This window comes from Rana temporaria, chromosome 10 (genome assembly GCF_905171775.1).
Source record: "Rana temporaria chromosome 10, aRanTem1.1, whole genome shotgun sequence".
NCBI lineage: Eukaryota > Metazoa > Chordata > Amphibia > Anura > Ranidae > Rana > Rana temporaria.
In genome coordinates, this window is record NC_053498.1 from 5,900,759 (window position 1) to 5,926,120 (window position 25,362).

At 45.3% G+C, this 25,362-nt stretch overlaps 1 protein-coding gene across 1 annotated transcript in view; it reads right to left on the reverse strand.

Moving 5' to 3' along the window:
* The window catches only part of LOC120916150 (IgGFc-binding protein-like), a 148,511-nt gene that overhangs the window by 13,333 nt on the left and 109,816 nt on the right, over window positions 1-25,362 (reverse strand). Inside the window, exons 33-43 of the mRNA XM_040326969.1 lie at window positions 22,408-22,488; window positions 20,067-20,117; window positions 18,374-19,600; window positions 16,478-16,815; window positions 15,799-16,372; window positions 12,813-13,408; window positions 10,592-11,156; window positions 5,859-6,499; window positions 3,316-3,895; window positions 3,019-3,218; window positions 466-607 (exon numbers count right to left, since the gene is read on the reverse strand). Of these exons, the coding sequence (XP_040182903.1) occupies window positions 466-607; window positions 3,019-3,218; window positions 3,316-3,895; window positions 5,859-6,499; window positions 10,592-11,156; window positions 12,813-13,408; window positions 15,799-16,372; window positions 16,478-16,815; window positions 18,374-19,600; window positions 20,067-20,117; window positions 22,408-22,488 (4,995 nt within the window). The remainder of the gene's footprint in view (window positions 1-465; window positions 608-3,018; window positions 3,219-3,315; window positions 3,896-5,858; window positions 6,500-10,591; window positions 11,157-12,812; window positions 13,409-15,798; window positions 16,373-16,477; window positions 16,816-18,373; window positions 19,601-20,066; window positions 20,118-22,407; window positions 22,489-25,362) is intronic.

A 25,362-nucleotide genomic window follows, 5' to 3' on the forward strand; every position in this document is an offset into this window, starting at 1 on the left:
GGATGGAGACTGGACTTCATGTGGGGGAAACTAGGTGCAACCAGTGAGCCATCGAGCCAAAGGATGAGGCATTTTAAAAAATACTGTAGTTACACTTCTTACAATGCAACCTGCAAGGTCCTGGCTTGACCTCGCCTTGAGTCTGACTTGCTCCTGACCCCTGCACACTACCTCACCCACAGTGGCACTGGCATTTATAAAACAATGATACCCCCTTTAAGCCCCTCCCATTGTTGCAGCAATTTTGCCACACCCACCATCGTGGGATAAGCACACCTAATTTTTCTTGCCCCCTTTGCCAAAGGGCATTTTATCCTTTACACCTTGTATTGTCTTTCTCCAAAAGCCTGACCAATCGTTTCCAGGGTAGTCCCTAGCGTGCCCCGGGAATTGCATTTAGAGAATCTAGTAACCTTAATACAATTGTAATGTTTTCAGAGCGTTTACTTCCAATCAAACCATTACCTTTGTTAACACATTTGACAGTTCCATCTTGAATCTTGCATTCTTCATCAGCTGCACAGCCAGTGTCTTCACAGGCCAGACCACCCACTGGGCTACATGTGCAAGTTTGTTGGCAGTCACTGGATAAGACCGTCTCATTAAGCTGTAGAGGTAAAAAAATATTTAAAAAAAAAAACTTGGCTTGCTATTAAAAAAATAATAATAATTGTATGGGAATTAAATGATGTCGTGAGATGATTTGTGACCCTTGAACAAAGGGCCGATTTACAGTATTACTAAACCCAGGACCTTGCATTCACTATATCTGATCTCCACACAACATGGAAATGCTATTCGTTTAGTGAATAAACCGAATACCTTCTCAGCAGTATATAGCAGTCCTGTGGACTTCCATCAATGTCTGACCGGGCATTGGTTAAAGCTTGTAGGAGGAGTTTGACTGTCCTATGAGACTGCAAGACCCCCAATGATTATATATATATATATATATATATATATATATATATATATATATATATATATATATATATATATATATATATATATATATATATATATATATATATATATATATATATATATATATATATATATATATATATATATATAAAAAAAAAAAAACCTTGTGTACAGCAGGCCCCTTAATAGTTACCCGAGTCCCATCTCTCTCCAGCAATGTCCACGAGTTCCTCAGCCCTTCTTGACTCCCCTGATTGGCTGAGACATAGCAGCGGCACCATTGGCTCCGACTCCTGTCAAAGTCAGTTATCCAATCAGGAGGGGGGCCCCCGAACCGGAGCGCCATGTCTGAATGGACACAGGGAGCGGTGACTTGGGTGCCCCCATAGCAATGCTGTGGGGAATGCAAGCGGAAGGAGGGGCCAGGAACACAGAAGAGGATCCAGGCTGCGCAAAATCATCACAGGCAGCGGCGGTGCATCCATAAAGGGCGCAGGAGCGCCACCCCCCCCATCACTCTCTCACATAGATTCATGCAATGCATGAATCTATGGTCACCAGTGCCAGCTCCAAATCATGTGCCCGGTCCCTTGTTGGGCAAATGAATTACAGCGGCAGTGTTTCTCTTGAAAGACCCCGATTAGAGCCATAGGCTCCAATAGACTTCCCGATTAGAGGCGTGGGCTCCAAAAATGGTAAACAGCAGGCGCACTGCTGTGCGTTCGCCAATCAGTGTCGTGTAAGGAAATCGATTTCCTAACACTGACCCGCCTCTCAGCCAATCAGGTTGCTCAGGTCTGGTTACTCGTCACCTGATTGGCTGAAACAGGCGCCGCTATTGGAGGCCTGACGGGAGAAGAAGTGCAAGAGACGCATGAAGGACCCCGCTCGTCGCCGTCACCTGCTGCCCCACCAAGACAGGGTAAGTGCCGTGCAGGCGGCGGGCACAGGGGCTGCAATTGTACATTTTTCCCCAGTTTGCACCCCCCCCCAAATTTTTTTAGCACCATCCGCCGCTGATCACAGAGCAGGTAGGTATAACCAGGGCTGCTGATAGAAATCGTGGGGCCCCGTACATACTACCTGACAGGGAGGTCCCCCCCCCCCCCAAGTAAACTTCACAAGTATATTTCACTAAAAACACAATACAATTATTATTATTATTAGCAGACACAAATACAACACAACTCACAGAAATCCTGCTAAATCAAAAAGATAAGACTGAGTTAATAAATAAAAATGAAGATGAGATGAAAAAATAAATAAAATTATATATATATATATATATATATATATATATATATATATATATATATATATATATATATATATATATATATATATATATATATATATATATATATATATATATATATATATATATATATACATACATACATACATATACATATACACACACACATACATCACATCACAGGGAGGGGCAATACTGCAATTGTAACCCATCACTAATCCCCCTACAAGAGGACTGGTGGTCCCCCCCCCCCCCCCCCCCCATCAGCAGCCCTGGGTATAACATGTTTTTATCTCTCCTCTAAAAATAACAAACCCCACATAAGATTTTACAAGCACTTAAGCCTGCATTCACACCTAGGTGTTTTTACGCCTGTAGCGCTACGCCGCTGCCGCCAGAGGGCTGAAAACAGATGTCCCTCTATGGAGATGGTTCACATCTCTACGCTGAACGCCGGACGCCTGTCGCGTGAAAAAAGGTCCCGGACCTTTTTTTCAGGCGTCTTCGAGCGTTCGGCTAGGAGATGGGAATCATCTCCATAGAGGGGGTCATCTTGGGGCACATCTAGGCGGACAATACCGGCGTTTTGTCGCCGCAAATCGCGGTACAAAACGCCGCTATTTTTACCGCGATTTGCGGTGACAAAACGCCGCGATTTCGTCCGCCTAGATGTGAATGGAGCCTTAGCTGCAAAAAAAAAAAAAAAAACTAAGAGGACTGTAAAACCCTAATAGCTGGTATGAATCCCTTTTGCAATTTAATTTTTTGGCATAGCCACACCCATTTCAAACCACCCCACATATTTAAACTCTATAATGCCAGAACTTAAAAACACCCACCTGATAATATTTTCCATCCTCAAAACAGCCACAGTTGTCCATTGACACGCAGTTCTTCCCATCAAAAAACAAGCCACCATTGCACTCGCAGCCCTCAGCACAAGCAATGGGGCATTTGTCAGGGTCAGTAAAACCAGCACAAGTGGAGGCACACACTCCGGCACAAACTTTGTATCGACTGTTGGCTGGGCAGGTCAATGCTAATGAGGAAAAACAAAGCAAAAAACAGCGGACATTGAATTAAAACAAATATATTCCGATATTAGAATTAAAAACATAATGCAGTACAAAACTCACGGCAGAATGCTTCAGTTCTCCAAGGCCGAATGGCGACTCCAGCTGCTTGGCATGCAGCAACGTAGCTCTGTATGTTCTGGCAAAGTATGTCCCCATCGCCTACACTGGCACACAGGTCATAGACACAGTTGTTGATAAAAGTATTGGGATTGACGGTGTCATAACAAGCACTCAGAGGACCTCCAACCTTCTTCAGGAACCCACAGTAGCTGTCCATTTTCAAGATCGCCTCCTTCCTATTGTCACACGATAAGCACGGGTTGTCACTACCACCGCAGCCATCATCGCAAGTCACACCGGGGACCTGCACCTTCCAAGAGGCTCCGAATACAGTGGCATCTGTCGTTACTTTCTTATTGGGGAGCTGGAAGTCGTCCTTTCCGTCACCATTATAGTTACCGCACAAACCACCCAACCGATTCTGGTAGGTTCCCGGCACGGCGACTAGCAAATGGTAGGCCAGGTCGTAATTTACCTGAAGGCCGAAGTCTGAATCAACAACCACCCTTTTACCCTGTTGGTAGACCCGGATTCTGCCACCTTCCAAGTTTACTGGGATGTTGTTATACACCCCATTGATCTACAAGGGAAAAAAAAATAATAATAATCCCAAACAGTTTAAATAGGAGTTACATTAAATGGAGAAAAAGGAGGGAGGGGGCACTGTATAGTGGCCCACAGGTCAGACTTTAAAGGCAAATTAGGCAGTGAAGGTATTAAAGTAGAACAAAGAAAATGTATTAAAGTTTATACATGGTACATAAAAAAAAAATTGGAATTAAAAAAATTCTATCCATCTTATACAGCATGAGCTCCTGTGCATCAACACGTTTCACCGATAGGCTTCGTCAGGACAACTTATGGAGAAGAGTCCATCTTATCCATATAGTTTTGGAAAAATAGCCATTAATATGAGTAAATTTACAGGAGGCAGCTAATATACAAAGAAAAAAAAAAAGAGCCGCTGCTCCAGGTGTATAATAACCCAAGGTGGAATGTCTCATTGCCAGCCCCGGGCCGCCTCTGTGGGAAACTTGTAAGAAGTGGCTGCACATCCAGGAATTCCGATTTGCCTTTCTATTATTCAAAGTGATAACACCAAAGACACCAAGACGAGGTCAGGTAGATGCGTTTTTCACACATACATCTTGTGCTTGATGATCAAGCACAAGATGTATGTGTGAAACGTGTCTACGTGACCTTTTGTTGGTGTCTTTGGTGTCATCACTTTGAATAATAGAAAGGCTAATCGGAATTCCTGGATGTGCAGCCATTTATTTTCTTACAGGAGCTCATATATTCCAAACAGAAAAAAACGTTGCTGAATTCACGCCCAGCAAAACAGGGAGGATATCGGAGCACGTGGGTGGAGGGCGGATGCATTTCAACAGATAGACATATGCCCTTTGAATTTCAAGTTTGGAACAATATACTCGACCACTTGAGGGAAGAATTTTTTTATTTGCCCGTTTCCCTTACTTCGAACCCCTTACTGGAACCCCGATCCGATGGATCGGCCGACATCGCGGGAACCCTGGACAGGCAAGTGTGCTTATTAAAAGTCAGCAGCTACAGTGTTTGTAGTTGCTGACTTTTTTTTACAGCTGGACCTCCGCTTTAAGTTTTCTCATCTAGGAGAGAAGGGTAGAACGTTACTAATGGTATGCAAATATTTGACCTATGCCATTACAATTTAACCACTTGGAGCCCAGGCCATTGTATTTTGACGGCCACAAGGTTGCTCTACAATGCCGGGAGGACGTCTATTGACGTCCTCGGCTCCTCCGGCCACATGGGTCGCCTGCTGCGTCACTGAGGTGCCAATGCGCCTGCCTGGCGGCCACGATGTGCGACAGGTACCCGCGATTGGCCGTTACACAACCAAGGACGTGGAGACCGATGCCGTGTCCCTTGTACATAGGGACACAGATCAGTCACCTCCCCAGTCAGTCCCCTCCCCCAACAGGAAGAATCACTCCCTAGGGAACACATTTAATCCCTTCCTCGCCCCCTAGTGTTAACCCCTTCCCTGCCAGTCACACTTACACAGTAATCGGTGCATATTTATAGCACTGATCGCTGTATAAAACGTGAATGGTCCCAAAAATGGGTCAAAAGTGTCCGTCATGTTTTTTTTTTTTACCAAAAATACGTAGAAGAATACGTATTTGCTTAAACTGAGCAACATATATAGATGTTACAAAAATTGGATATTATAGCAAAAAAAATCTTCAAAATTGTTTTGTTTATTGCACAAAAAATAAAAAACGGCAGAGGTGATCAATGCCACCAAAAGAAAGCTCTATTTGTTGAAAAAAAAATAAAAAAATGTAAATTTTGTTTGGGAGCCACTTCGTACGACCGCGCAATTGTCAGTTAAAGCCACGCAGTGCTGAAAGCTGACATTTCGGCAGGAAGGGGGTATATGTGCCCAGTAAGCAAGTGGTTAAAATGCTGAAGACCAACAAAAGAATGCAACCAATTTTGTTAATTGATACAACTCAGATTAAAAACTTTAGCAAGGGAATATTCATAAGACTTACCAAAATCCGACCGCGAACATTATACTGAAGAATGATCTTATAGTCGTAGACTTCAAAAGATACTAGTTTGGTGACGGCCACACGCCCATTGCCCCATTTCTCATTTTTCACATAGATGGCAAAAGGCACCAAATCGTCATTGTCTGTCACAGTATTGTTATCATTGTCCGGAGTATTATCTCCATTGTTTGTTACGGTCTTGGACAAGGTGTAGGTACAAGTGCCTTGGAAGTCGAAGGCACGGCCATCGAATGACATGTAGTGGGGGTCACCAGCTGCGGAGCACTGTGCCGAGCCTACTGGCTGGCATTTCTGGACTCCGTCAATCACTTTGCACTTTTCGTTGGGCCCACAAGTAGAATCTTTGCACTCTACAGCTCCGCCCTCTGTACAGACGCACTTCTGGTTGCAGAGGCCACTGGGGTAAAACACTTCACCCAACTTGTAGTATGCATTATTGTACAGGCAACCACAGCTGGATATGGGAACACATTCTCCTCCACTAAGAATAAAGCCATCATCGCATTCACAGCCTTCAGAACACACAGGGTCGCACCCCAATGGAGGGGAGAGAGAGAGACAAGTTGGAGCGCATCCTGACGCACAGATTTCATAGTGGCTGTTCTTTGGACAGACTGGACCTGGGATCAACAAAGCGACAAAAACGGTTAGTCAAAAGTATGGTACCACTACCTAGCCTAAAATGCTGTGGACGTTTGACCCTCACACCTATATGAGCTTGTTGGATATCCAATGCCAAAATAATGGGCATGAATATAGACGCTTTGAGACTTTAAGAAGGCGTTCCACAAGATTGAAGTCTGTCTGAGGATTTGTGCCCACTTTATTTTTTTAAAATAACAAACATGTTATACTTACCTCCACTGTGCAGCTCGTTTTGCACACAGTGGCCCCGATCCACGTCTTCTGGGGTCCCTCAGCGGCTGCCTCGGCTCGCATGGTGGAAAGCTCTTGCGGGTGCGCTCCAGTGATACAGCGGAGGCCATAGCAGTCGACTATCACTCGGCCCCACCCCCCGGCGCATTGCGTCATTGGATGCGATTGTGAAGTGCCAAAATAGGCCCGGTGGGCAAGTGGTTAAAAATGAATCAAATATCATTCAGTTTGCTGTGCTCAGATACGGTTTAGTTCAGCTTGAAGTAGGAAATCTTAGCCGTGTTCATTTACTTCAAGGACGACTCCACCCAAGAAATCCTCAATAAAGAGTTCATTTTAAAAGGGACATACAAAAGGCTGCCTGACCTGTGGAAAAATACTTCCTATAAAAATACAATCTTCCTCTATTAGGAGGATGCCGTTAGTGTCACAATATAATCGTTTAATTGTTTATTGTCGTCATTTGAAAGACAGTTACTGATGATAAATGTTTCATACACCATATAAAGTCCTGGGTCTCCTGCCAACGGGTAGGATTAGGATCTTTATTCTTGCATAAGCCAAATACTTTAGCACAATATTTACTTTTGTTTTTATAGCCACCCATGTAAATAATTTCTCTGTATTAAATTATTCTGGGACGTACTGACTTCATAATTGCAGATCACATGTAATTAAAGAAGGGATGTGTGGGAAAAAAAAAAGCAACAACCAAAAACCTTAAATGACTTCAGTGAAAGTGGTTGTAAATTCTTCCATATCCCCAGTGCAGTGACTGACCTCAGGTGACACAGAGATTAAACAAATGTACAGCAAAGGACCAGCTCAAAAAGAACCCAGAAGACACAGCCAGCCTCCTGGTGAAGTCACATAAGAACATAATGGCTCTAGACCTGCAGTACTGAGATGGAGCGGCTGCTTACAGCAGACCACATTGAATTCAATGGGCCAGTGGGTGGGCAGGTGAGTAGGTAGCCAATTTGTAGGAAGGTGTTCCCTTTTTAATGTGTGACCAGTCCACTCCCAAGAGGAGGTGTGCCTTCAGTACTGGCACATCCCTATTCTTTTTATAGTTCAAGAACAAGCTAACCCTGAAAAAAATATAACAATTTAAATTAAAAAAGAAAAAGAAAAACAATCCTATAATAAAAAGGTTGAAGGGTCATCATCTGCTTTCCAAAACTACAAAGAATGCAATAAGAAATGTAAAAGCAAGATCTAGATTCTTAGTGACCCAGAATGGAACGCCTCTGCAAACTTACGCTACATGGCCTCCCTGATTCTGCAATCAGGACCCTAGGATTCGTGGTATCAAGGAGAGTGATCATTACTGGCTGGCAACCCTTATTGATCCACGTTACAAGAGTAAAAGGTTGCAGAACTCACCCTGCCTTTGCAGAGGATGAAACATCTTTGGGAGGCCTTGAAGAAAAGTTTGCATTTCCAAACCCTGGGAGGTTACAATTTCCTGGTGCTGGACAACGTATTGCCGAGGCTTCGTTCAGTCAGAGAAAGAGCGGTGAAGGTAGCCGGCTGACCGATGCCTTCAGACAATTTCAGTCCGCAGCCCCAAGGTATGATCGGTTCCAGAAACCAATCGCCAGCATCTGCATTACATGGCGCAGGAATATCTAGTGGCAAGAGCAGACCTTTCCAACAGAGCAACCACTGGGTTATTGGGTCTTGAGGATGGACCACTGGCCAGAGCTTGCTCAATATGCAATATGCTACTGGACTGTCCTGCATCCAGCATTCTTTCTCAATGCACATTAAGTGCCGCTGGAGGGTTTGTAATGATCACAGAGTGCGCCTGTCCAGACTCCGTTGATAGGCTCACATTTATAAGAATGAATCAGTCTTGGATCTGCAGCTACCAAGCACCTGATGATGATGTAACCAATTAAATTTTCTATGGATGTGGGATCCCTTGAAGGCCGCCTATGCTGAGCGACTATCCTATTCCTCAATCTTGATGATGCTATCTTCCAAGAAGATGTTTGGTTTATGGCACAACCATCACTGCCTAAGACAAAATCTTCTGCCCCCTTTTTAACAGGGGCATGCAATTACAATTTCTAAACTAATATTTTACAGCAGGGCCCGTTCCTGTGCCCAACAAGACTTACAGTGTTGTGGCGCCACCAAAACCAAAGGCCCAATTTTTCTGCCCCCGTTAACCAGAGCCATGTAATTACAATTTTTGATCTATTTCACAGCAGGGCCTGTTCCTGCGCTCAACAAGAGTATATGTGAGGGGTTACAGTGTTCTGGTACCACCAAGACCTAAGGCACATTTTTCTGCAGAGTATATAGGGCAGGCCATATAGTATATATACTGCTGTTCAGAGTATATAGGGCCTGGGGGGCCCACACTCTTAATTTGGGTGCGGGGGGGTTCCCCTTAATATTCATTCCAGACCTAAAGAACCTGGTAATTGACTGGGGGGAAACTCAAGCTTCTCCCCCCCCCCCCAATTAGTTTTATCTGTATTGCAGAGACCCGACAATTCATTGCAGCCGCAATCAATTTTAAATAACTTTTTTCCCCTTTAGAAAATTAATTTTGCAGCAGGACAGTTCTAAACACGGGAAACAATTTGCCACTTTACAGGCATACTATAGACAACGCCCCCCCCCCCCCCCGAAATTTTAAAGGATCATTTAAAAATGTTATTGTTATACTTTAAGCATTATTAAAATCACTGCTCCCGAAAAAAAAAAAAAAAAAAAAAAAAACACATGTCCCCTTGGGCAGGACCCGGGTCCCGTGGTTTAGGAAAAGTACTGCTGTTCCCGTCACCTTTGGAATTTTTGTTCAAACCCACACTCAAACCCACACCTGCAGTGAACAGCCTATAGAACATTACATGCTGTTGGAAGGCAACATGAGTTAATATGATGATATTTCTGGAGTTTCTACATATCCGTTTCCAATTCCTCAAGATCAGCCAGGCTGATACTTGCAGTTCCATGGTTTTAAAAAAAGTACAGAGGGATTTGGCCCCAAATAGAATCTGCATAGCAAGGGGTCCTGGCTCCTTTGTGTTTAGGACAATAAGATGAGAATCCTTGATTAACCACTCTACAAGCAAGCTACTGGAGATGATATGCGCAATACTGCCCCCAGAGGCCAATTACGACAAGACAGTCGGTAATATATTCTGTTGAGAAAGACTGCCCTGTGAACACTCCGATTTTTCCAAAACAGAGTGGGGCTGGCAATAGGGGGGGGGGGGGGGGGGGGGGTTTTAATGAGGCGACTGAGGTTTGTAAAAAGGACCATTCCAAGCAAAGAGTTCTCGTCTTTCACCTGGCCTGCTGGTGAGACACTCATTGAATCCTGGCGTGGGCCTAAGCCATGTGGCCAAAAGCTCTCTCACATCTGAGACCAGCCAACGAGTCTATATTCTAGAGCAGGGATCCTCAAACTACGGCCCTCCAGATCTTGCGGGACTACACTTTGCATGAGGCATTGTAAAACTCTGACATTCACATACATAACTAGGCATGATGGGAATTGTAGTTCCTGAACAACTGGAGGGCTGTAGTTTGAAGACCCATGTTCTAGAGGATGTGATAAGCATCTTTGATGTTTGATTGTTACGTTATAGATATCTGCTCTTTAGTATACTCCCATGTTCTTGGGGAATAAATGTAACATTGTTTACCAAGCAGATATGTCTGTCTTCATAGCCAACATTATATCATTAGGCCTAGCATACTCTGATAGACTAGCCAATTATAGGGATATACAAATACATATATGCAGTAGTTATATAGGTTACATTAGGGTGTATAATATTGCAGAATTTACTTCACAGGTCAAGCCAACTTACGACAGAACTCGTAGGTCCTCCATGGGTTGATGGTGAATCCAGCCACCTGGCACTGTGTTGCATAGCTGGTAATGATTTTGCAAATAAATTCTTGCCTTCCTTCATAAAAACAAGCGTCATACACACAGCTCTTGAAGTAGTCATCTGGGTTAATCTTGGCATAGCATTCACGGAAAGGCCCTTTCTCATCGCGGAGTATCCCACAGCTCTCCTTGTTATTCTGGCGTAGTTCTAGTTCAGCCAATTTGGTGCACCTTCCCTTGTCCTCTTCATAGCAACCTGGAACATTTTGTACCTTCCAGCTGTTTCCAAAGGTAATTGGCTTGGTGGCCAGCTGATTTCCTGGCATCATGAAGTCATTGTCCTTCTTACCATCAAAGTTGCCACAAAGGCCACACACCGCTCCAGAATAGCTGCTGGGAAGAGTGAGCGAGACATGACTGTCCCAGTCATACGTCACACGCAGGCCAAAGCTTGTTTGGACGACAGCAGAAGAGCCTCGTTTGTATATAGAGAGCTTGCCATTGTCTACAATGTATGGTAGGTTGGTTAAAAGTCCATTAATCTGTAGAAACAAAAACAAACTTTATACACAACAGATGATCACAATCTAGCTTCCAAAAGACTGGCTCTTTGGCTTTAAGAGTCTGCTTATTTTCTTGACCATGTATATCAAAAGTCTAATGCTGCGTACAGACGATCGGACATTCCGACAACAGAACCGTGGATTTCTGCCCCCCCTACGAATGTTGGCTCAAACTTGCCTTGCACACACGGTCGCACAAATGTTGTCGTAAATTCCGAACGCCAAGAACGCGGTCACATACATCGGTACTATTAAAAAGGAATTTCAATACCAGTCATGTTAGAAGTTTGGTGAGAGACGATTCGCGCCTTTCAGTCCATTAAAGCGTGATGAATGTGCCATCTCCACTACGAACGCTAGATTTATCAAACTGAGCGCTTCCGTCTCAAACTTTATTCAGAGCATGCGTGGAATTTTGTGCGTCGGAATTTACGAGAACAGATTTTGTTGTCAGAAAATTTGAGAACCAGCTCTCAAAATTTGTTGTCGGAAATTCTGACAGAAAATGTCCAATGGAGCCTACACACGGTCGGAGTTTCTGACAACAGGCTCCCATCGAATATTTGTCGGAAATTCCTAGCGCGTGTATGCGGCATAATTAATCTACATAAGTTAATACACAGACTATAGCAAAACTGATTTACATCAGCTGCCTGTACCATCCTATGGCATGTTTAGCACCGCCAAGTTAATTGGTGTAATTGCCTTGTACAACGCTCAGTCTTACACCAAAAACAAGGAAGCCCGCAGAGACAGCTGTCTGTCATGTAATCAGGTGCAGTTAACTACTTTGCCACTAGGTGGCTCTGTACCAGAATAGTATCCAGTACAGCAGGCGACACCAGGGGTTGGAATTCCTTTAGGTAAAGCCTTCCCACAGTGATGTCATGGGCGAGTCGGTGCCTAGTTATGAGGCCAGGTTGGGAGGGGCCCTAGCAGCACTTGAAGCTAAACCCTTCCCCCCTCACCTGTGAGAATTTAGCAAGCACACAAAATCCCTGGACAGGGCAGGAGGCTGGGGGGAGAGAACCTGAACATAGGAGTAGGCAGATGTTCCTTATGGAGGTGGGGGGCTAGGGTGGGTTACAAAAGTAATTTTAGTCCAGGCTGGAGATCCTTGTGATGCTACATCCCTGGAAGAGATGTTTCTAGCAAGGTGGTGATTAAGGAACATGGTCCTGCGAGTACTAATGACCCTGGGCAGAGGAGAACCTTCAAAAAGGGAGATGGCTGTCAAAAGTACTGCACATGCTTTCACTTGTGACTGATGCAGATATTCTGCTATATGTGATTGACTATATAATGTCAAGTGACACCTGGAATGCATGTCCCTGTGATGTGACTAGATTGTCATTTCCTGAATACCACCAGTAAAATGCAGCAAACCCCTTCTTGTGTGGACATTCTTTCCTTCGATGAAACAGTCCATGGCTGGGAAGGTCATGAAGGCCAATGGCTAGGAACAGGGCACTCGATGTTGGAGGGTTCAGCATCAGGAGGGATAGTATTCTAGCAGGGCTGGAGCAGGCACCAAAACAACCACAAAGACCCCCCTACAGGCACTACTTATCTGGCTCTCAAAAGTGGCCTCAACACTCAACACTATAACGTATGAAACTGAAAGGCTCCACTCACCAGAATCCTGTCCTTGTACCGCCTGTTGATGGAAATATCAAAATCACACAACTTGACTTGCACTGCGGAGGTGTAAGACACGACCCTCCTGCCCCGGAATTCATTCTGAACGTTGACCTGGAAGTCCACCAAATCTGACATATTGCAGAGCCCTGCAAACTGGTAGATGCATGTGCTCTGGAAGTCATACCTTAATCCATCAAAGGTGAAGTAGTGGGGGTCTCCAGAGGCAGAGCAAGTGCCGTATGCGATGGGGTAGCAATTCTGGATGCCGTTCACCACTGAACAGGTCTCTGAAGGCTTACAGCGGGTGGCTTTGCACTCTACTTTCTTGGTGGTGGGGTTGCAGGTGCACTGCTGCTCGCACCTTTTATCCCCCCAGAAGGTCTCATTGGGAGCATAGAGTTTTCCTTGGTAGACGCAGCCACAGTTGGCTCTGGGTACACATTTTCCTCCATCAAGCACAAAGCCTTCCATACACTGGCAAGACTCCACACATGGATCAGGACACACGGCTGGAATAGCATCATCATTACATGTGGCTGGACAGGCTTTGGAGCATAATTTGTATTCGCTGTTTGCCGGACATTGCAGTGCTGTGGGAAAAGTGAAAATATGTCATTGCCACCGATATACTGGACATTTTGAAAAAGTGTCAAAATTAAAGAATAGGAAGCATAAAATACATCAGTTATACCCCTCTTTGCTTAATCTCAGATAAGTGAGCAGTGGCGGCTGGTGCTCCAATTTTTTTGGGGGGGCGCAAACAAGCGCAGCCACTGTGCCCATCAATTGCCACCAGTGTGCCTCCCACAGCACTTACCTGTCTTGGGTCACAGCGACATCCTCCATGCTCCCTCTGAGTCCTCGATGTCTTCTCCCATCCTCTTCCTGTCCTCTGCCATGATTGGACGCCTGATTGGCTTAAGCGACAAGAGCCATGATTGGACACCCATCAGGTGACAGGTAACCTGATGCTTGCATCCCAATTGGCTGAGAGGCGGGTTAGGGTAGCAAATCGCTTAACACTGAGTAAACAGCGAATGTACAGCATTGCGCCCGCCGTTTACCAATTTGGAAGTTTATTAGGGCCAACGACTAATCAGGCGCTTCCAAAAACACCCGCGCAATTCAGATGCCCGGCGCCCGACCAGGGGCCGGACACCTGAATAGGGGGTGGCAGGGGCAACCATAGATAGATTCATTTATACAAAAATCCCGCTATGCAATATTAATGACAGGGGGACAGATTTTCCTATATGAAGACACCCCCCTGCCCTCCACTCCAGCTGATCAAGCACAGGCCTTGATATGCCAACCCAGAAATGCTTAGAGCAGAAAGCTTCCTGGTTCATCGACCACAGGATCAGGGAATGATGCAAGTGATTGTATTACAGCTGCCCAAATCCTTTGTTGGATAGCCATGAGCTGGCTCAGTGCTGCCAATTTCCTCCAGTCCTTTTCAGGCTCTTGCCATCCACATGTGCTCCTCAGCAATGGCTGCGCATTGCTTTTGATCAGTTTCCTCATAGCAGCAACAGTGGACCATGCCTGAGTAATGGGCATCAATAAAATCACACATAGTCTATGCCAGTGGAGCTTGTTACAGGGTGGCATCACATTAGGAGTATAAAAATGGGAGATGGCAATGGGCTTCTCAACCTCTTCAACAAAGAAACCCTTGAAATAACTTGCCCCCTACTAAAAGATTGCTATAGCTAAAACTCATGATACATTAGTGTGATGGTCCATGGGAAGAATGCTCAATACACATGGGCTCATTAGGAATAATCCCTGTCCCAGTGGCTGTGCGTCCATAGAGGGTGCAGGAGCGTCGCCCCCTCTCTCCTGCACCGCTCCATCACCGATAGATTAATGCATTGCATAAATCTATCCATTGTCACCGCTGCCACCCCCTATTCAGGTGTCCAGCCCCTTGTCATGCATCTGAATTACAGCGGTAGGGGTGTTTTTTGGTAAACAGTGGGCGGAATGCTGTGCATTCGCTGTTTACACAGTGTTGTGTTATAGAAGCAAACAAATCGCTTCCCCAACACTGACCCGCCTCTTATCCAATCAGGTGCATTGGGTCTGGTTACCCGATTGGCTGAAGGGACAGGCACTGTGATTGGACGCCTATGAAGCGTGGGGACCCCCCCCCCCCCCACACACACACACACACACACACACACACACACACACACACACACACACACACACACACACACACTTAAGGCTTTTTATTTTTCAGATGCTATAGTATCTCACAAAAAGTGAGTACACCCCTCACATTATTGTAAATAAACAATTTATTATATCCTGTCATGTGACACTGAAGAAATGACACTTCGCTACAATGTCTAAACCGCTGGCAACAAAAGTGAGGCGAGTACACCCCCAAGTGAAAATGTCCAAATTGGTAATTAAATATGGGGCCATTTAAATGACATGATATTTTTCCCCCAATTAAAAAAACAAAAAAAAACACAAAAACACTGAAGAGCTAGATTGTTGTCTGGCTCCATTGGGAAAAGTCCTTTTCACCTTCGGCTTTGGAGACCATTATGATCAGAATTTCAGATGTTGACAGGACACAACTTTTGTCTCAACCATGTGACAACTGGCAAAGAATTTCCTTACACTGATATTTACTTAGTTGTGTCTGAGACAGTAAGCAAGGGCAAGTCCCCAGCAGGGACCAAACAAGAACTGCACTCAACTAGAATAAGGCTTGGACGGATATGGAGCCATACCGATGGAAACGAGACTCTTGCATCAAACCAGAGATCGGGCAAGTAACCATGTATGGTGAGCCGATCTCAGGTCAAGGCCTGGCTGGACCCAACCTTTTGCCAATACATAGCATTGGTCAGCATTTAGTATAGAAATTAGACTAAAATTGACAAGTGCTATGTTTCAGCACATCGTGTGCACAAAATGCAAGTCAGTGGTTGGCAAAAGCGCATTAGATATGGCTTCTACTTACGGCATCCAGCAAGCGGTCTCCACTCCCCGATGTCCACCTTGCTTCGCTGGCAGGCTTCTGCGTAGGTCTTCAGACTTTGGCACAAGATCTGTTTGGCACCAGCATTCATGCACAGATCATACACGCAGTTATCTACATACGGCTTTGGATCTATGACTGAATAGCATTGAAGGAAGGAACCGTTGAGGGCTTTAGACAGCAGGCCACAACTTTTTTCACTAATGTACATTTGTTGAGTGTCAAGAGGGCAGGTCTTGCATTCCCCATTGCAGTTGTGCCAACAGAGCCCATCTCCATCCTCCACTTTCCAGCTCTTTCCAAAGAGAAATAGATCAGTAATATGAACACCATCTGGGGTCATTGAATCATCTGAAGGGTTTCCATTGTAGTTTCCGCACAAGCCGCAGACGCTTCCAAAGAAGCTACTGGAGACGTATACTTTCAGCATAGAGTTCCAGTCATAGTATATCTTCAAGGAAAAGTCAGTCACAATAATGACCGAGCCACCGGATTGATAGAGCCGGACCTGGCCATTATTAATATTGATAGGCAGGCGGTTACGTTGATTATTCACCTAAAGGAGAAGCAAGAAGGAGAGAGAACTTTATATTTGTGTGTCCAAAAACAACATTAACTGGCTTTTCAGGATGTGGTGTTAAACTCAGCCAACCAAACTTACCCTCACAAAACCATACTCCGATCTCACTAGAGATATGGTTTGCTGATACACCTGTACAGTGACATAACCGACATAAGATATACGAGTGCTACCTCGGTTTTCATTCTTAGCCTCGATGTTGAAAGTTGGAAGGTTGACGTCGCCATTACAGGTCTTGGCGATGGTGTAAGTGCAGGTTCCTTGGAAGTCATAAAAGCATCCATCAAAGGTTCGATAATGGGGGTCACCAACGGCATGGCAGTAGGCTTCTGAATCGGGGATGCATACTGGTTTCCCGTCGATCATTTGGCATTTTTCCTTCATTCGGCATTTTACGCTACTGCAAGTTGGACCAGATTCTAAGTTGCCAAGGGAGAAAATAAAAACAGATCACAGCAAATTAAAGCCTGAAATTTTTTTTCCCAAATTTTCTAGACTAGCCGCTTGCCAACAGCCGCACAAATTTATACGGCATCAGAATGGCACAGACAGGCAAATGGGCGTACAGATACGTCCCTTTAAATTTGCCGCCATGTGGTCACGCATGACCCTGCCGCGAGCTCTGTGATCGTACCCGCGGACTCTATGCTCGCCGGTGTCCCGCCATTGCATCAAGGAGCTGAAGAATGGGGAGAGGTCTGTGTAAACACATCATCTCCCGGTTCTTCCTAGTGAAGGGGCACTGATCATCTGTTCCCTCTCATCGGGAGCAGTGATCAGTTATGTGTCACTTGTAGCCATGCCCCCCAACAGTTCTAATCACTCCCTAGGACACACTTAACCCCTTCCTATCCCCCTAGTGGTTAACCCCTTCCCTGCCAGTCACATTTACACAGTAATCGGAGCATTTTTATAGCACAGATTGCTGTATAAAATGTGAATGGTTCCAAAATAGTGCCAAAAGTGTCTGCCATAATGTCGCAGTCCCAAAAAAAAAAAAAAAAAAAAAAAAAACCCACACAAAAAAAAAAAAAACGCTTTTTTTGCCGCCATTACTAGAATATATAGATGCCATTAACAAGGCATTTCCCTGTTCTGCCTAGTGACAGGACAGTGATTGTCTGCTCCCTGTAATCAGGAGCAGCGATCACTGTTGTGTCACAGTAAGCCCCACCCCCAGTTAGAATCACTCCTTGGAACACACTTAACCCCTTCCTCGTTCCCCTCGTGGTTAACCCCTTCCCTGACAGTCACGTTTATATAGCAATTAGTGCATTTTTATAGCACCGCTGTATAAATGACAATGGCGCCAAAAGTATCCGATGTGGCCGCCATGTCACAGTCATGGGAAAAAAAGCTGACCGCTGCCATTACTAGTAAAAAAAAATAAATAAAAAAAAACACACCATAGATCTATCCTCTCCAAGTTTTATGCAAACCGATCAATCGCTTATTGATCGGTTTGTGAGAACAGGAAGTGAGGATTTCTCAGAAGAAATAAGGACATTTAAAAGCAAAATGGAAGGATGAGGTAAGTAAAGGAGGACTGAACTAAGGTAAAGGAAGCTATTTAGGAAAAACATTTTTACCTTTACAATCCCTTTAAGAGTGGTAAGCTATTGAGAATCATAATATGTAGTGGCTATATCAGCTTCCCGGCTTAAAAGGGGTTATGATTTAGTGAAGGATAGTTTGTTATGGAAGAGGAAGATGCCTTTGCTCTTGGGGAGTGGGAATATATAAAATGTCCATACTGTGTTGTGGATATAGACTGAGGGAGGCGGGTGTGGAGAAATAGGAGGCAATCCTAAACTATCTATAAGATTTATTTTTGAATCTTGATGGTCAACCTTTAAATTATGGGAGCTGCCACCCCACCGGCCGACTTCCGAAGGTCCACATATCAAGTGTCCAGGAGCTTTACTGAAAAGACAAGATGAACTTGTTTATGGTATAAAAAAAAAACCTTCAACTCACCACGAACACATATAGCTGGAGAGCCATAGCCATTAGCTTTCATAAAGCCAAAGGAAAGCAGCATAAACGGTGATGTATTCTCCACAAGTTGGACACTGAATTCTTTGCTTGAGTTTCGAGTTGCCCACGAGTAATCCGTGCCAGGGACTTTGTACCAGGTCAGGCCTTGAGCAGGACTTCCTTTGATGCTTACTTTAGAGAGGTCTGCAGTCTTGGCAACCAAGGTGCCGTAATTGTTAAACTCTTGTTGACCATAGATGAAGTAGGAAGTGCAATAACTGTTGATTGGTGGAATAGTCATGAGGATGGGGTCATACGATACTCGGGACTTATCAAACAACCCAGTGAAATAGAATAGAACTTGAATCCCAGCGCTGGCTGTAAGGTAGATGGGAGTTTTGACTGGCACCTCTAGCTGAACCGTTTGCCCCGCAGTTAGGTTTTGGCTCGCTTTTCTTGCTCCGAATTGGTATTCAATCGTTGTGTTTGAAGAGGCCACGACAAATGCAATATCAGATGCTACCTGAAGAAATATTGGAGGTACAATGAAACTGGAACCCCAGCTAGTCACTGGCAATAGCTGCTCGTAGACATGGTTGCACCTAGAATTCCTCCATGTGCATGTGTGTCCACTCAAAACTGCAACGGGATTCTGAGACACAATTCTGGTCCCAGACAGGTCGTCAACACTAAGAATCTGAAGGGCACTATAAGGTTCTAAGAGGACATTAAGCTTGCTGCCAGCTGGGTAGAGCTTCTCTTGAAAGGTGACTGCTCCTTTGAGGAAGACATCAACACTGGTGGGTTTCTGGTAGCTGATCACAGAAAATTCCTTAAACGAATCAACGGGACCATTCAGAGGCGTCACCACATAGTAGTCAGTGCCGAGATCTTGCACAGGGTACACAATGCTGGTGTCGGCACTTTCATACTTGTAATTCATAGCCAGGACCGAGATGTCTTTGTCAGCCTTGATACCGATGACATTGGTCGACTTGCCAACGCCAGGCAACTCTGCACCCGCCGGGATTTGAACTGTGACCGTGGCTCGTTCCTCCAGAATCAGGACTTGTTTGAAGCTGGATTTGTTCATCCATACAGTTACGTTGGTGGAGGAGGAATAGGCAGTAATGAACAGTTGGAAGTAGGCAGTTCTGGGGGAGAGCAGATAGTTCTGCATGAAGGCCGTGACAAATTCCTTACCCAGTGGACCTGCCAAGCCAGATCCTGAAAAACAAAGTGCAGAGTAATAGGGTTACTCGTGGTAGTGCTTCATTTGCAAGATAGACTTAGAGAGGAGAATATGTCCAACGTATGGCCACATTAACCTTTTGTTTGACTACATATGGTCAGGATCGGGCCATTGGTTAAGAACATATTACAATAAGCTTAAAGTGCCCACATCCCCTTGTGCTTGCAAGCAGAAGCAAATGCATATGCAAGTTGCGCCGGCATATATAAACATAATACAAATCACACATGCGAGGCATCGTCATGAACATTAGAACAACGTTCACACACAGGCCCAGAGTGCCGGCGCTCAACCTGCTCATCTCTTTGGCAGCTTGACAACCTACATTCCTCTCCAGTTTGGATCACACCCAACTTATTCATCAAGCATTCAATTAAAATCTAAGAACGGGTTATTCTTCAATGAGCCAACTTAAAAACGCAATTACAACCAATCACTTACCACTGAGGCACACCAGGGCACAGATGTGCAGAAGTAGACTGAAACCCATAGCTGAAAAACAAAAACACATTAGAAGGTCACAGAAGGAGCGAAAAAAAAGGATAAAAAGTCAGTTGACTCTTAGGCCTCATGTACACAGCCGCTGGTAAACGGACATTTAAGCCCCGTTCACACTGGGGCATTTTTCGAGCGAAGCCTCATCTGCAATCGCAATGTGAAAGCCAGAGTGCTTTCAGAGCCCTTTCACACTGCCAGCGCCCGAAAAATGCTGGTAAAGCACCGCTAAGACCCTAACGTTTCAGGGCGTTTTTGCAGTGCCTCGGTGTGAAAGTGTAAGGCGTTTTTACAGCGCTTTCAATTCATTTCAATGGAGAGGGGCATTTTTGGAGCGTTTTTTTTTCAGCGCCCAAAAGCTGCTCCAAATATGCTGCTCGCAGGACTGAGTGTGAAAGGGTCCATTGAGATGCATGGAGAGCAATTTAAGAACGCCATTTTTAACACTAAAACGCTGTAAAAACACTTCAGTGTGAAAGGTGTCTTAGGAGCAGTTGGGCATTCCCCCCCCCCCCTCCCCAACTGCTCCTGGACTCTCCATGTTATCTTATCAGTAGGACATGTACACAGGGTCATTTATAGTCCTTTCCAGGCAGTTGAGTTGAGGCTTTTTCTGGAACACAACAACAAAAAAAAAAAAGTTCAGAAGCTGTGTTTAGAGGCATTTCACGCCGCAAAACGCAGCAACTCTTTTAGTTTACAGGCGGTTTTCATTATTGCCCATTTTTTTTTGTTTTTTTAGCGCCTTTAAAATGCAAAACAGGCATTTTAAACGTGGGTTACTTTCTGTCAAGCTAACCACTTTCCGACTGCACGCCGATATATGTTGGCGGAACTGCAGCGGTAGGCAAATGGTCGTGCCTGTACGTCCCCTTTAAGAATGCGTGCATCAGGCACTCCCCCGTGACCGTGCCCACGGACTCGATGTCCCGCGATCGTGTCACGGAGAGGCACAATTGGGGGGGGGGGGGGAGGGGATGCCTGTGTAAACAAGGCATTTCCCTGTTCTGCCTTGTGACAGGACACTGATCGTCTGCTCCCTGTGATCAAAAGTGGTGATAAATAACTAAAGTGAAGAAAGTGGGTGGGTTGATGTTTTAAAAAGTTGAGCAATTGAGTTTGGTAGCTGAAAAAGGAACAAACATTTAGGAAGCCTATAAATAAATAAACTTGTAGCAACTGCAACATAAAAGATACACTCATTTGCCAAAATCCTAGCCTACCCCAAGTGGGAAAAATAAAAATAACCATGGTTTCCAATGACAACTGCACTTTAAAACTGATAAATCACACAAGAAAGGTGAATTAGCGAAGTTCAAAAAACAATGAAAACTAAAAGCACACAAGTGGTATGTGGACGGGTGCATTACAGTGGCGGCTGGTGCTCAAATTTTTTTGGGGGGGGCGCAAACGTAAGAAAAAAAATTGCAGCCTCACTGTGCCCATCAAATGCAGCCACTGTGCCATCAATTGTCACCACTGTGCCGTGCCATCAAACGCAGTCTCTGTGCCATGCCATCAAACACAGCCACTGTGCCATGCCATCAAACGCAGCCACTGTGCCATGCCATCAAACGCAGCCACTGTGCCATGCCATCAAACGCAGCCACTGTGCCATCAATTATCACCACTGTGCCGTGCCATCAAACGCAGTCGCTGTGCCATGCCATCAAACGCAGCCACTGTGCCATCAATTACCACCACTGTGCCATGCCATCAAACGCAGCCACTGTGCCATCAATTATCACCACTGTGTCATGCCATCAAACACAGCCGCTGTGCCATGCCATCAAATGCAGCCACTGTGCCATCAATTACCACCACTGTGCCATGCCATCAAACGCAGCCACTGTGCCATCAATTATCACCACTGTGTCATGCCATCAAACACAGCCGCTGTGCCATGCCATCAAATGCAGCCACTGTGCCATTAATTATCACCACTGTGCCGTGCCATCAAACGCAACCACTGTGCCATCAATTATCACCATTGTGCCATGCCACCAAATGCAGTCATTGTGCCATGCCATCAAACGCAGCCACTGTGCCGTGCCATCAAACGCAGCCACTGTGCCATGCCATCAAATGCAGTCACTGTGTCATGCCATCAAACACAGCCGCTGTGCCATGCCATCAAACGCAGTCACTGTGCCATGCCATCAAATGCAGCCACTGTGCCATTAATTATCACCACTGTGCCATGCCATAAATTCACACCACTGTGCCATGCCATCAAACACAGTCACTATGGTATTACCTTGGCTAAAGGCAAAGCTTGCCAACATACCACAAGGCCGTCTCCAACCTCCTCCAGAGACCTGACCACACACAGGACCTCCCAGCTTGGGGGGGGGAGTTCCTTGGAGAGCTTATGAGAGATTCCTAATTAAAGTCAATGGTTGTATTAACTATCTCAGTCCCAGGGAGAGACGATTGCATATTTAGCCAGCGCTCAAGAGTTTTTTATATCGCAAACAAAGAGGATGGACTTTTAGGATGGGTCTGAACAACCATAAAGTATATATATATATATAGGACGTTTATTCAAATTAAAAAAATCCACTTTTAAAGATAAACTTTTCCGAAGAGATTAAGACTCAGACTTCCAGCGGGGAATAAAGTAAAACTCATCCTACAATTGTTACAATTGGAGCGTACACTTTATATTTCCCCAAAACAATGTCACGTGAGGAACTTCTTAACCACTTAAGTTCCCGGACCATTATGCAGGTTAAGGACCTTGCCCCTTTTTGCGATTCGGCACAGCGTCGCTTTAACTGACAATTGCGCGGTCGTGCGACATGGCTCCCAAACAAAATTCCTTTTTTCCTTTTTTTTCCCCACAAATAGAGCTTTCTTTTGGTGGTATTTGATCACCTCTGCGGTTTCTATTTTTGTGCGCTATAACAAAAATAGAGCGACAATTTTTGAAAAAAAAAAAACAATATTTATTTAATTTTTCTATAATAAATATCCCCCAAAAAACATATAGAAAAAAATATTTTTTCCCTCAGTTTAGACCGATTCGTATTCTTCTACATATTTTTGGTAAAAAAAATCGCGATAAGCATTTATCGATTGGTTTGCGCAAAATTTATAGCGTTTACAAAATAGGAGATAGTTTTATGGCATTTATATTAATATTTTTATTTTATTAGAAATGGCTGCGATCTTAATCATTTTTTTGACAGCGACAAGCGATTTTCATCGTGACTGCGACATTATGGCGGACACATCGGGCACTTTTGGCACTATTTTGGGACCATTCACATTTACACAGCGATCAGTGCTATAAAAATGCTCTAATTACCGTGTAAATGTGACTGGCAGTAAAGGGGTTAACCAGTAGGGGGCAGGGAAGGGGTTCAGTGTGTCCTAGGGATGTGTTCTAACTGTGGGGGGAGGGCTACGCGTGATGCGACACTGATCACCATTCCCGATTACACGGAGCTGTGATCAGGGTCCTGTCACTAGGAAGACTGGGGAAATGCCTTATTTACATGAGCATTTCCCAGTGCTTCCTCTCCAATAAACGGTTGCGGGACTCTCGGCGGACATCAAGTCTGCGGGATTCACTGAGCGCGCGTGCCCGCCACCCCCTCGGGGCCTTAAAGGCGACGTATATTTACGTTGATCTGCCCAGCCGTGCCATTCTGCCGACGTATATAGTCGTGTAGCTGTCGGCAAGGGGTTAAGGAGTCCCACTCTCTCTATTTGTCTTGTTTATCATTATCATCGAAAGTAAAAGCAAGAGAGAATGCCCAAGTTTGGGTTGACCTCTGTGACCCCCGTGCGCGCATGTGTCTCTAGTGACCTCTGTGACCCCTGTGCACTCTTGCATCTCCAATTACCTTTGTGACCCCTGTGCACTCCTGTGTTTCCAGTGACCTCAAAAACCTCTTTGCACTCCAGTGCCTTTATTGACCTCTGTGACCCCTTGCCTCCAGCGACCTCGGTGACCCCTATGCACTCCTGTGTCTCCAGTGACACAACGACCTCTGTGCACTCCTGTGCCTCTATTGACATATGTGACCCCTGTGCCTCTAGTGACCTCTGTGACCCCTGTGGACTACTGTATCTCTAGTGACCCCAATGATCTCCTTGCACTCCTGTTCCTCCAGTGACCTCTGTGACCTGGCTCACTCCTATGTCTCCAGTGACCTCTGTGACCCCTGTGCATGCCTGTGTCTTCAATGACCCCAGTGATCTCTTTGCACTCCAATGCCTCCAATGACTTCTGTGACCCCTGTGCAGTATTGTGTCTCCAGTGACCTCAATAACCTTTTTGCATTCCAGTTCCCCTCCTGACTTCTGTGACCCCTTTTCTTCCAGTGACCTCGATGACCCCTGTGCACTCCTGTGTCTCCAGTGACCTCTTTGCACTCCTGTGCCTCTATTGACCTCGGTGACTTCTGTGCACTCCTGTGTCTCCAGTGACCCAATTACGTATTTGCATTCCTGTGTGTGCCTCTATTGACCTCTGTGACCCCTTTGCTTCCAGTGACCTCGGTGTCTCCTGTGCACTCCTGTGTCTCCAATGACCTCAATGACCTCTTTGTACTTCTGTGTGTGCCTCTATTGACCTTGCGATCCCTGTGCACTCCTGTGTCTCCAGTGACCCCAATTATCTCGTTGCACTCCTGTGCCTCTAGTGACCTCTGTGACCCCTGTGCCTCCAGTGACCTCTGTGATCCCTGTGCACTCTTGTGTCTCCAGTGACCTCAAGAACCTCTTTGCAATCCAGTTCCCCTCTTGACCTCTGTGACCCCTTTGCTTCCAGTGACCTTGATGACCCCTGTGCACTCCTGTGCCTCTAATTGACCTCTGTGACCCCTGTGCACTCCTGTGTCTCCAGTGACCTCTTTGCACTCCTGTGCCTCTATTGACCTCGGTGACTTATGTGCACTCCTGTGTCTCCAGTGACCTCTTTGCACTCCTGTGCCTCTATTGACCTCGGTGACTTATGTGCACTCCTGTGTCTCCAGTGACCCAATTACTTATTTGCATTCCTGTGTGTGCCTCTATTGACCTCTGTGACCCCTTTGCTTCCAGTGACCTCAGTGTCTCCTGTGCACTCCTGTGTCTCCAGTGACCCCAATGACCTCTTTGTACTTCTGTGTGTGCCTCTATTGACCTTGCGATCCCTGTGCACTCCTGTGTCTCCAGTGACCCCAATTATCTCTTTGCCCTCCTGTGCCTCCAGTGACCTCTGTGACCCCTGTGCACTCTTGTGTCTCCAGTG